The 11953-nt window shown below is 46.5% G+C and overlaps 2 protein-coding genes across 6 annotated transcripts in view; one reads left to right on the top strand and one right to left on the bottom strand.

The window, feature by feature from the left end:
• The window catches only part of Elp1 (elongator complex protein 1), a 230558-nt gene that overhangs the window by 108832 nt on the left and 109773 nt on the right, over positions 1–11953 (top strand). The window lies entirely within an intron of this gene.
• The window catches only part of LOC142571959 (polyamine deacetylase HDAC10-like), a 62882-nt gene that overhangs the window by 2055 nt on the left and 48874 nt on the right, over positions 1–11953 (bottom strand). For 4 of the 5 annotated variants that reach the window (XM_075680712.1, XM_075680713.1, XM_075680714.1 and 1 more), the window contains 4 exons: positions 10420–10487; positions 4552–4592; positions 3164–3289; positions 1330–1458 (listed from right to left, as the gene is read on the bottom strand). In XM_075680712.1, the coding sequence (XP_075536827.1) occupies positions 1330–1458; positions 3164–3289; positions 4552–4592; positions 10420–10487 (364 nt within the window). The remainder of the gene's footprint in view (positions 1–1329; positions 1459–3163; positions 3290–4551; positions 4593–10419; positions 10488–11953) is intronic. The other variant, XM_075680715.1, reaches the window with a different exon arrangement.

Below are 11953 nucleotides of genomic sequence, written 5' to 3'. Positions count from 1 at the left end.
AAATAACGAATCGGTTTACATATAGCCATACGCATTACACTTACAAGTGAGGCAATTTTTTGCATTGTTCTCTACGGAATTATGCAATTAAACAACAAACGGTACAATAAGGTGGGTAATCGGGCGAGTTAGTGAAGCTTCATGCATGACTACAGTGCGACAGACGTGGATAAAATGAATAGAAGGCGACACAATACCGCGCTGACTAACCAATGAAGTTTATTATATATATATATATATATATATATATATATATATATAACACTGATCACATGACCAACACGCCCCCCTTCCCCCAGCATACGCAGGTACAATATCTGAAACAATCTTCATATCACAGAAGGCGCCTGTTTCGACGGTGACACACATGTCACGGCTGATTAACCAACGCAACGAACAAATTGTTATGGCACGAGGCAGTTTCTTCACCCGATACCTAAGAAGGCAACCTCCCTATCTTGCAGCGACATGGATGGCTGTCTGACACATTGTGAGATCTTCTTTCTAATGTGATAAGCCTTCATTAATTCACCTGAGAGCTTTTCGCGGTGTCGGAACAACACAGTAGTGCTTTTTAAACGGTCCCTAAACGGCGCCTAAACTTATTTTATTTGTTTATTCATACTGCAGGCCAGTATATTGGCCCATGCAGGAGGGGCAATACAGTTGACAAGGTAATGACAAAGCAAAAAGAATAATAATAAAAAATATACATAAATATTGCATGAAAAGTATGCAGCCCATAGCCACGTTACAAAAATCAAAATGCCTTAGCACAGTAGCTACAACAAAAAGAATCGCACATTTGAATTTATATGTGTATAAAAAATGCTGTGCCAAACAAATCGCGCCAGCTCAGCAAACATACGTCTTCAAGTGCATAACCTCTTAATCAAAGTAAATATTTCTACGCCTACTTCGTCGGGGTGTTGGGGTATACGGCACGTCAGCTCGGTCTGTATCTTCGCAAAGCAAAATATATAGACCGATCCCAGAGACAGCGCAGCAGCTAAGTAGACCGCTCCCGGAAATGGTGTAATGAAAAGTAGGTCAGGTCGATATCAGAGACCATCTAATCCGCGTTCACCTGGGTCACGTGATCTCCGCGACTTGTCTTCTTGCCTTGCAGACACGTCATCTACATGCTGCAAATCGGGGTGCAGGAGCGGAACAGACACATACAGTTTAATTAACCGCCTCAACCAAGTACCGCTCACATAGATTCCCACATATGGAGGTTGGGTGTCCAATTTTTTTTTCTATAGCTGTTTAAAGAATCCGTCGCGTAGCTCAGATTTCAGTCGGCCCGTAGACATCGCCAGCGCGTACCTTGTGGATGACCCCTTGGCGGCAAGAGAGGCAACGCACATGCAGCGTGTGCGTGTTGACAACGAGAAGGTGTTGGTTCTTGACGGCGTGCTCGACCAGGGCCTCGCTTTTGGTGTCACTTTCCAGTACCTGTGACGACACACGTACGAGTTCCAGCTTTTGATACAGCAGTCTAGCACAAACGAAACTTGGACGGGTAGCCGTAATGTTGTAAGACGTGTCCTGGAACAGCAATGCTGTTCCGGGATACGATGGTTTCCGCCTCGCTTGCAGGAGGACGTGAGTTTCAAAACTACGCCGACAACGGTTACTCACCGGTTATTCTAATGGGCACATGCGTCCCCTGACCCTACACTTGGTTTTCTTTGGGAGTGAACTGTCCTGGGGAAGGAGCCCGCGCCGTGCAAATCCCGTCGAGCCTTGTAGGCACTACAAAATTCTGCAAATGTACGGTTTCGGCAGCTCCCATGACGTCGTGTGACGTCCCGAATTTCACGTGATTTCCCAAAGCACCAATTAGCACTATTAGGTGGGGCCGCCACTCTCGTTTGGAAGAAACACCCCTTTTCAAACGTTGAGTTCCTATAATGGCCGAACACCGGACCAGGAGCTCCGCTTGTACCTATTTTACCGGTAGGTGCCCCGTCGCAGCTCTAATCTGCCTTCCACAGCCGCGGTGGATGCTCTACCACAAGGTCGTCTACGGCTGGGCAAGGGGTGCCCAGAGAGCACGCCTAGAAGCCCTATTTCCAGATGCGAAAGAGGGCCTATTCACAAAGCTTAATCTTACATAAGTCATGCCGCAGAGATGGTCTCGCTATCTTATGGTCATTGCCGCCCCGATCATATATATAGTTAGCAGGGCGATCGATATCGTGAGTGGAGAGTACGCGCTCGACAGCCCCCCTCTTCCCCCCCCCCCCCCCAATATAGGAGTGCTCTTACAAAAAAAAATATTTTGTGATTACCGGCGCTGGTGTACAAGAAATCAAGTGAGTCCAGCGCAGCTGACTACCACTGGTTAATGTGTAATTCGGTCACCGGAAAGACTGGTCATTGTCCGTTCGAGTGTTTCCTTTCGATGACACTGCCTGCAATGTGCTTTCCTGTAAAAGAACTACACACAACGACACGACACTCTAGACGTGAAAGCACCCGCGGCACACCGTAAGAAGCAGTTCCTCGCGAGAATGACAACGATTGTTATTGAAGGACACAATTATGCATCAAAGAGGTGCAATAGATCAAAGATGTCATTTTACGAGGCTGTATGCATCTGTAATCATTGACCAAGTGTGAAAAAAAAATGTCCGTCGGTTACGATACTCCCTATAATGGGCAATTTGAGCGTAGTTGTATGCGTGTTTTCATTTCGCGATATATTGAGGCAAAGAATTTAAGACCGAAGTCACCGCACCGATTGGCAGTATAGGACAGTGCCGTCAGCGCCTTCGCAGAGGGAGGGTCAGTATGGGAACGCTGGCATGGTGAGCGGCATCGGAGCCAGCTGTGGAATAAGACGACGACGGACGCGCGAACAATACCACGAGCGATCTCGCACGGTTACGCAAAGGGCTTCTAAAAGCTGCGCTCTAAAGAAAAAAAATTAAAGAGAGAGAGAGAGAGAGAGAGAGAGAGAGAGAGAGAGAGAGAGAGAGAGAGAGAGAGAGAGAGAGAGAGAGACGGCTTATGAAGCAAATGTGCTTACCCGGGTGCTTAAAAATATTGTAATGGCAATGCTGCTATGGCGAGTGCTTTGACAATGGTGTGTCATATTTCATATTACGGCACGGATACCCGCACTTTCGTTGTTAAAGCATCATCCATGGCTTACCTGAAAGCACTTGAGGCATATCCACTTGTTTACGTCGTCCAGGCCCCTCAAGTCCGCGCTTAGACCCTGGCTTGGCAGGCTGCTGATCATGTTCCCGTGTGGGCAGCGCAGGATGGGAATCTGCCACTGAGACAAAGCCCATATCATTGTGAGGAGGTGAGCAAAGGTGACAGTGTGGCTTATACAGACGTACTTTCAGCAACATGGTTGCGGAATAACTGGCATGGTTAATATCTGCGTCCCTATCTATACGGCCCTTCTTTACCACCGCTGTAGAAGCTGAACACAATGTCTCAATACGAATTCAGTGACGTCCCCCAAGGTTACGTACATCCCGAAGAATTTCATATAATTGAAACGCGTTGCAAGATTTTTTTTTAATAACCATGAGACAAAGTATCAAGCACGGAGCAGTGTTTTTACACCTTTATAGCAGCAAAATGTCACCGTTGAATGGCACGAACACTGCATGGAGATGTAGTTTATGTTCAACTAAGCGACCACAATTGCTGAGCAAGATTAGTGTCTCCTGATAATGGTGCATCATATTTAAAAAAAAGTGATAATCGAGAGCAAAAGTTTGCAGGAGAAAGATTGCATAAAAGCAGGTGGTGCAGGCTGTATCTTAACACAGCTTTCGTAGTCCTTATACATTATCTTTCGTGCAATTGTTGCCATGCTTAAGCGATATCGAAGGGGGTAAAACGCACCTCCGCAAACTTAAATGTACCGAAAGTTTAGTTGTGAGGCTCGAATATGCTTTTATAACTTGCAGCACTAAATCAGTTCTATAGAGGTAAAGCTGTTCGATGGTAGAGATGTGCTTAAAAGGCATCAAAATAATAAATAGTCCAGAAATGCTAAATATCAAGAAAGATTACGAACCTACAAAACATGTTTAATTGTCATCGTGTCCCCTAAAATGTGCACTTTGCATGCGCAGCCGACATATGCGTTAAAAGGAAGATGTCTCGTCGTTTTGAAAGCATATTTTATTATTATTTTACAAAAGAATATCAGATGATGCCAACTACATTGTTATATCTCACGTGTCTCACGGGAAATATTACATCTGCATCCCTTATAAGTCTCTTAACATCGCCTGTCTATGCTCCCGGTAGGCAGATGACGTTTCTGCTATACCTGCTTGACTTTGAAACATTTTGTCGTTATGCGGCCCTTTGCTTAAACTTCATGCTATTTTTTAATGAGAACCACTCACGTACTGTGCGTTTGTGCAGTTGTACTTCTCGGCTAATTATTGCTGCTATATAAGAGAGCATAACCACTTATGTGCTGTTATGCTAAAACGAATCGCCAGAGCTACTTCAGTGTGTCACCGTCTCCTTTACGTTCATGTAATAAAAGGAGACTTAAGTTAAACTTACAGTTTCTATATCAACTTGAGGCTCCACAACAATAGGCGTTGCTGTTGGGGGGAAAAAGAAGCAAATGAATCATTAATGCATGCAAGGAAGCGAAATCGAACTTATGCAAAAAGAGAACGCCACCAGTGTCAGCATGGAAAGTGGGAATATAAATGTAAAACACTACAAATCGATCGGCGAGAGGCTCAACCAATTTATTATGCGGTCTCAAGTAGCATGAAGAGTGCGCACAAAAATCCGCGCAGTAGCAGGCGAATTTAAGTATATAACAATGACTACGTTCAACGAAACACTCGAGATTTTTCACCGCACAATTTGGCGTATCAATTTATTACATGACCTTTATTACATTTATTACACGAAACGCTTCATTCAATATGACGGGGAACTATAAATAACAGAAAATTGCGATGTTACAATCAGACGAATGTAATAGTGCGTTAGGACAAGCATTATTAATACGAACTCAAGTATGCTTCTATAATTTCGCAGGCTTTTCTTTATTTTTCTAATTTCCTGGTGAGGTCGGCCCACCTACGACGTCTGGTAACGATGAGGCTTACATAGCTTTAAACACTTGTGAGATGTATTCACTTGCATCCACGCCACCTGTGTGCTCCTCCCCTCCTTTACAGGCTGCTGTCCTCCCCTACTCCTTCTCCTCAATTGAAAGATATGCTCATCGAAAAAGAGAATTACCCCATCGGAGGTAAAAAACAAGTTAACGAGGGAGCTTGAAATTCGTGATAAGAACGACTAAACTAGCGGGAAGCCGCTATTTAAGCATAGATATGGACGTGCTCAACTGCCTCACGTTTCTTTGGTTGCCGGTTAACTGTACATATAAAATACAGAGCCGTAAATATCGATAACTGCCACCTGTACTGCATGGAAACCATGCGTATATGTGGGAAGCCATTTATCGACGTGCTTATTGTTGCAAATAGGAGGTCTTTCACGTACACGGTGCCCCTGCTTCCTCCCCCCTCATTATTTTCAGCACTCGTTACTGATAAAAATTTCTAAACAAATATAAAGAATGCAATCCTGCCTATTTAAAATGACGAGCTTTTTTTCTAGAGACAACAGCGTACAAGGGAAGATGATTGTAGCGATGACAAGTTTTTAGCAGCAACTATGAGCAACTATGAGAAGCAGCAGCAGTAGCAACAACGCGATAGTGTGCTACTCCGCTGCACACGTCAGGTACAACGCTGTAGAAGCTATGCAAAAAGCTCGGTGACCAAAATTTATCACTGCGCTCGTTCCTTCTGTGCTTCGCTGCACTCCAATGGCGTTTGCTCGCGCGAGCATGCACGTGAGACCGCCGCGATAGGCTGATCATTATGGTAATAATAACTTTTATTGAAAACCAGAGGGCTTGAGTTACGGGAAGACTGGTGGCCCCATTGTCCGGGACACCGTTGGCAAAAGTCGCTGCCCGTGATCTTAAATTTATACGAGGGATCGTTGCTCCTCGACATCCTAGCCTGACGGGGCCGCCTCCCAGCACTCCCACGTTGGCTCATTTATTATTGCAATACATTTCTGTTCTGCTGACAAGCCCATGCCATATGATCTAAGTATGCCGTCCGGCCACAAAATTTGCACTGCGCCGAAAAAGACTCTGGATCAATGGCGCGAAGTTTTGCTAGATGATTAAAGGACATGGTTTTTGTAACCGACGGAGGTGACACTCTACTTATTTATTAAGACCCTTAGTGGGCCCTTCCATTCTTCGGGAACCATGCCATCCTGCCAAGATAAGTTGTAGAGATGTAACAGTTCTCTCCGTGCGCCATCACTCAGGTTGTTCAAGGCGCGGTAGGATATTCCATCTGGTCCCGCGGATGAAGAACGCCTGCATAGAGCAAGAGCCGCATCTAGTTCCTCCATTATGAAAGGAAGATCCATGCGGCCGTCACGTGAAACAGGGATGCGACTGGGGGCTCGAAAGCCTGGACCGGTTGCTTGGCCAGCGATCCTTGCACAAAATTCTTCTGCAACATCAGCCTCTAGACGCCCCTGGAAGAGCGCCAGCGCTTTGAATGGGAAGCGTTGTTCAGGGAAGGAACGTAGACCACGTATGGTTCTCCAGATGTGGGAAAGTGGTTTTCGGGGGTCTAGTGACTGGCAAAATCTTGCCCAACGTCGAGATGCCAATCTATCCATGCGACGTTGAAGTTTCTTTTGTAGTCGTCTGGCTGTCCTAAGGTCTTCGATGGATTTTGTACGCCGGTAACGCCGCTCCGCACGACGACGGAGTGCACGAAGTCGCTCCAACTCTATATCCAATTCCGTGTGCTTCGACGAAACCGTGACCGTGCGCGCGGCGTGTAGCATTGCAGACTTGATTGCTTCCTCTAATCCAGAGGACAAGCCCTCTCGACAAGCAACCTCCATGGTGGAAGTAAAAGTGGTCCAGTCAATTAATCGAATGGTGTTCCGTGGGGTGGGACTGGACATTCCTTTGATGACAAGGTATGTGGGAATATGATCACTCCCGTGTGTCTCGATATCCGAAAACCATTTAACATATCTTGTGAAACTGCTGGAGACGAAAGATAAGCCGCTTGGTCCCTCTCCTGAAGCAAGGCAAGTCCCCACTTGAACCCACCTCATACCGCCCAATAGCGCTGGCCAGCTGTGTGGGAAAGATAATGGAAAAGATGATCCTTGCCCGCTTGGAGTGGTACCTGGAGCACTACAACATGTTACCGAATGGCATGGCTGGTTTTCGTCGAGATCGCTCTTCAGTAGACAGTGTTGTTGATCTCGCTACGTACGTCCAGCTTCAAAAGTCACGCAAAAGATTATGTGCAGCTTTGTTCTTGGATGTCAAGGGGGCATACGATAACGTATCTCACGAGGCTATCATCGATGCTCTTGAGATGGTTGGTCTAGGTGGTCGAGTTTTCCAATGGATCTCTCATTACCTTTTTATGAGATCGTTCTTTGTCTGTACCGGTGATGGTAAAACCGCACTACACTACACGTACCGAGGTGTTCCTCAAGGCGGTGTACTAAGCCCTACCCTATTCAACCTCACACTCATTGGTCTCGTTGATCATCTGCCAGCAGCGATCAAGATCTCAATGTACGCCGACGACATATGTATATGGACCTCAGGTGTGACACGTCCTCAGATACGTGCAAGACTTCAAAAAGCTGCTACTCTAATAGCTATATACCTCCGCAACCAAGGTCTTGAAATCTCGTCAGACAAATGTGCACTGATGGCGTTCACTCGCAAACCAATGACACCCTACGCCATATCAATAAATGGCCAGATAATTTCTTATGAGAAGACTCACAAATTTCTTGGCATAATCATTGATAGAGATCTCTCTTGGAGCCCGCACGTGACCTACTTGAAAAAGCGTCTGACAGCAATCTCCCAACTTTTCAAGTTTCTGGGAGGAAAGACTTGGGGAATGTCGGTGCATGCAATGTTGGAATTGTACAGGGCTCTTTTTCTGGGCTTCTTGAGATATAGTTTGCCCGTACTGACCAACACCTGCCAGACAAATCTTCGTGCTCTACAGGCTATTCAAGCTCGGGCTCTCAGAGTTTGTCTTGGTTTGCCAAAATGCACATCGATAGCAGCGACTATTGCGCTTGCTCGGGACCAACCTATACAAACACACATTGCAGTAGAAGTGTTGAGAGTGCACATTAGGCACGTTGCCCGTGCCTGTTCCCACCATCTGGCAACGCTACCGTCAGAAAGGCCGCAGGCAGCCTTTTGTACTACGCTTTCGGAGTATTACACCTGCCTCCCGTCAGGCTTCACCCCCGCAACTAAGCCATCGATTCCTCCATGGTGTTTGGCTCGACCCGCAGTGCACCTCACCGTACCAGGAATCAGGAAAAAATCTGAGCTGTCATCACCTGCTCTTAAACAACTAACTCTGCTCCTTTTACACGAGAGGTATGCCGAGCACGTACATATTTATACTGATGGATCGGCAACTCTCCAGTGTTCCTCTGGAGCCGTGGTCTTCCCAGCGAAAGCCACCACCATCAGTTTCAAGACATGTCACCCAACGGCACCGATGGCCGCGGAACTTGCAGCCCTTCGCGCTGCACTTCGTCTCGTCAGCCAAGAGCAACCTCGAAGATGGTCAATATTCAGTGACTCGAAGGCTGCACTGCAATCTTTGCTATCGGCCCTGCGGCGCGGACCAAACGAACAACTGGTATTTGAGATTAGAGAACTCATTCATACCTTAACTGAGAAAGGACACCACGTGACATTTCAGTGGCTTCCAAGTCACTGCGGAGTCATAGGGAACGAACACGCTGACAACGCTGCTCGGTCGGCTCTTCAAGGGGACAAAGAGGAGCCGATACCGTTATCAAGGACAGATGCCGCTCGAAAACTTCGAATTATCAGCCGTGACATCACGTTCTCCTTGTGGAACGCTGGAAGTTTTCACGACTACCGACTCCAGAATCTTGACTACCCTCTGCGCCTTTGTATTCCAGCTGGACTCTGCCGTCGCGAAGCTACCTTGCTTTGTCGACTATGGCTAGGGGTGGCTTTCACCAAGTCTTTCGCTTACCGAATTGGATGGGCCGACGACGCCACGTGTGAGGACTGTGGTGACGAGGAGACTTTTCAACACCTTCTTTGTGACTGTCCTCGATATAATTTGCAGAGACAATCACTCGCAACCGCGATAGCGCGCTTTGACCAAAGACCTCTCACAGAGGAACTTATTTTAAAATACCGCCATCACAAGCCATCGCAGCAGAGGGCGACGAGGGCACTGTTGCGGTTTTTGAGGGCGACAGAATTGGACAGGCGGCTGTAGCCTGAACAGATGTTGATAGTGCGGCAAGTGTCACTGTGCTGTGCGATGACAGTATTCGGTGCCAGTGACCGATTGTGATTGTGTGTCTACGCTCCTTCCTTTCCTTATCTCTACTTTGTTACCACTTTACCTCCCCCTCCCCTCTCTCCCCAGTGTAGGGTAGCCAACCGGATCTTTTTCTCTGGTTAACCTCCTTGCCTTTCCCCTTTCCTCTCTCTCTCTCTAGTGGGCCCTCGGAATGTCTCCCTCTCAAGGCGCAAACGCTGTAATATATCTAAGTACGCTGTTAACGGAGAGGACCCTAAGTCGGCAAGGGAGGACCTTGAAGGATCCCGCGAAAAAAAAAGCTGCAAATAAGTAACACGAAAAGAAAAACAATGAAAAGTAAATTGATCTAAGATATCCTGTTAGCAGTCGATTAAGTATACGCGGTTTGTTTGTTTCTTAGGATTATTATAATTTTTTTTTGCTCGGAGCTTAGCTCATGTAGGTATCATTTTCAAAAAAATTGGTCCCAAAACACCGAACTATTTTTAAGCGTGAACTCAGCCACGGCAAAAAAAAAAAAGTATCTCTAGCCTCCACGGCGTCGCCAATGATGCGCGAAGCTGAGTATGGTGTGCGTGAACACAACGCTCGTGCCAGCAGCGGAATGCAGAACGATGTGGTTGTCGTTGTTGTTGCCTAAAAACATGACGTGAACGATGTCCTAGCGCCGCCACAGAGCCTATGTAATTACCGAGCCTACGTAATGAACTTCGCTTCCTCTATGAAGACCTTGTAACGACCCACGCACGAGTCGCGCGTGCGCTGTCGATAGTGCTGCATCATGGCGGCAGGATCAACGGTTTTATTATGTTTGGAGCGTTCGCATTAGAATTACCGGAACAGGGAACACGTATGGGTGGTGTAGAAACAGCTCAGGCAAGGCAAGAATGAAAAATGAGTTTCCGGTCGCCAAAGTAGGGTAAGAAGGTGTCCTTGCATGTATACACAGTATACGAATTCTTCCACTTGATTGAGAACAAAATAGAAAAAGAAACATTCGTACGTTCTGCGGTAAGGCACTTCCAGTATGGCGACACTGCAGCCTTAGCCTTCGCGATTGAATGCATGGCACTGAAAAAAAAAGAAGAAAAATAAAAAGGAGGCGGGAGCCAGCGTCGTATACGCAATACAGAACTTTCGCAGTGCAGTGAGTAGCTGTGCTGCAGCGAAAATTTCAAGCCCCGGCGTGTCAAAGAGCTGCCTTGGCGTTTGCAAAGCTGGAAGGTCAATTGGTGCGAATTCGCTTCACATTGGCACTGCTTCTTACACAGTACCTTTATGGTTAGGACAAAAATGGTAAATAGCTGTCAACTGTTTCACGTTGTGAACAGCGTGTGAAACCGGGTTGTCGTCTGCCCCCTCGTCCTTGTCTCTCGTGCTTTTTGTAGCATGGAATTTAAGCAGTCCAACTCGACATATCACGCATGCACTATTAAGCTTGAAAAACACAATACCCAGAATTTACAGGTGAAGGGAAATACTTATTGGAAAAGTGGGCTTTGGAACCCCGAACGCGCTAGTCCAACATCGTGTGACCTCTGACAGGAAAAAGACGTCTTAAACAAAGGACAACAAACTAGAAGACAGAAATTAGCTTACCTGCGCTTCGTCCGCAATGCAAACGATACGTATTATACTACGTCATCGTACACGTGGAGGTGGATTAGCCGGGTGCGCATTTTATCGCGTTTTGCTGGACCCAATAAAAGTTTATTCACTCACTCACTCATTCACTTGTACACGTGACACAAACAACGTAACCGATTAGAATTAATTGCACCATTTAAGAACGTAATTGATTGCGGTTGCCAATTACAACACCGCGAAAGTCCTTGAGCAAATAATAAAGATAATTTATTACTTTTACGTTATTATGCTCATAACCTTTATAAATATATGCCACAACTCTGTGAATTTGTATATACGCATCTCTTCCTTATACCATCATCATTCATCAGCCCTTTCCCTCCCCGTTCCTCCTCCCCAGTGCAGAGTAGCAGGCCAGAGCAAGTTATAGCTCAGGCTGACCTCTCTGCCTTTCTGTAAATAAATTTCTCTCTCTCTTGCACGAACACAGTAGACAGAACTAGCTTGCCTGGATCTTCGGGTGAGTCCTCTGCAGCCCTTCACACGTTGTTCAGCTTCAATGAAAATTGGTCATCAAATTTTCGTCGATCATCTTCCCTCGTTTTTGTACGAAGACAGCTACAGACACACTTAAAGCATGCTCGACGTGTGCGCGAGAGGGCAAGGTGGTGTTGTAACGTACGAACACCTTGTACACAAGATAGTGCATACTCAGTACTACGATGCTGTTCATCTTAGTCCTCTACGAAGCACGGCGCTTCATTTTTTTTTTCTGCGGACCTCAGAGATGCTCCAAACAAGAGCAATGAAATGCTGAAAAAAGACTGTCTGTAGGTGATTAACGTTCGAAGTGGCTGTTACCATTGAACCATACGTGGGCGCCGGTTCGCCTCGTCGGCCAACATCTGGCGGAGCGTTAGGATGAGGAAGTAAGCACTGAGCTCCCGGGC

The sequence above is a fragment of the Dermacentor variabilis genome, chromosome 2, assembly GCF_050947875.1.
Source record: "Dermacentor variabilis isolate Ectoservices chromosome 2, ASM5094787v1, whole genome shotgun sequence".
NCBI classification, from domain to species: Eukaryota; Metazoa; Arthropoda; class Arachnida; order Ixodida; family Ixodidae; genus Dermacentor; species Dermacentor variabilis.
This window is presented reverse-complemented; position numbering and strand designations above follow the sequence as displayed.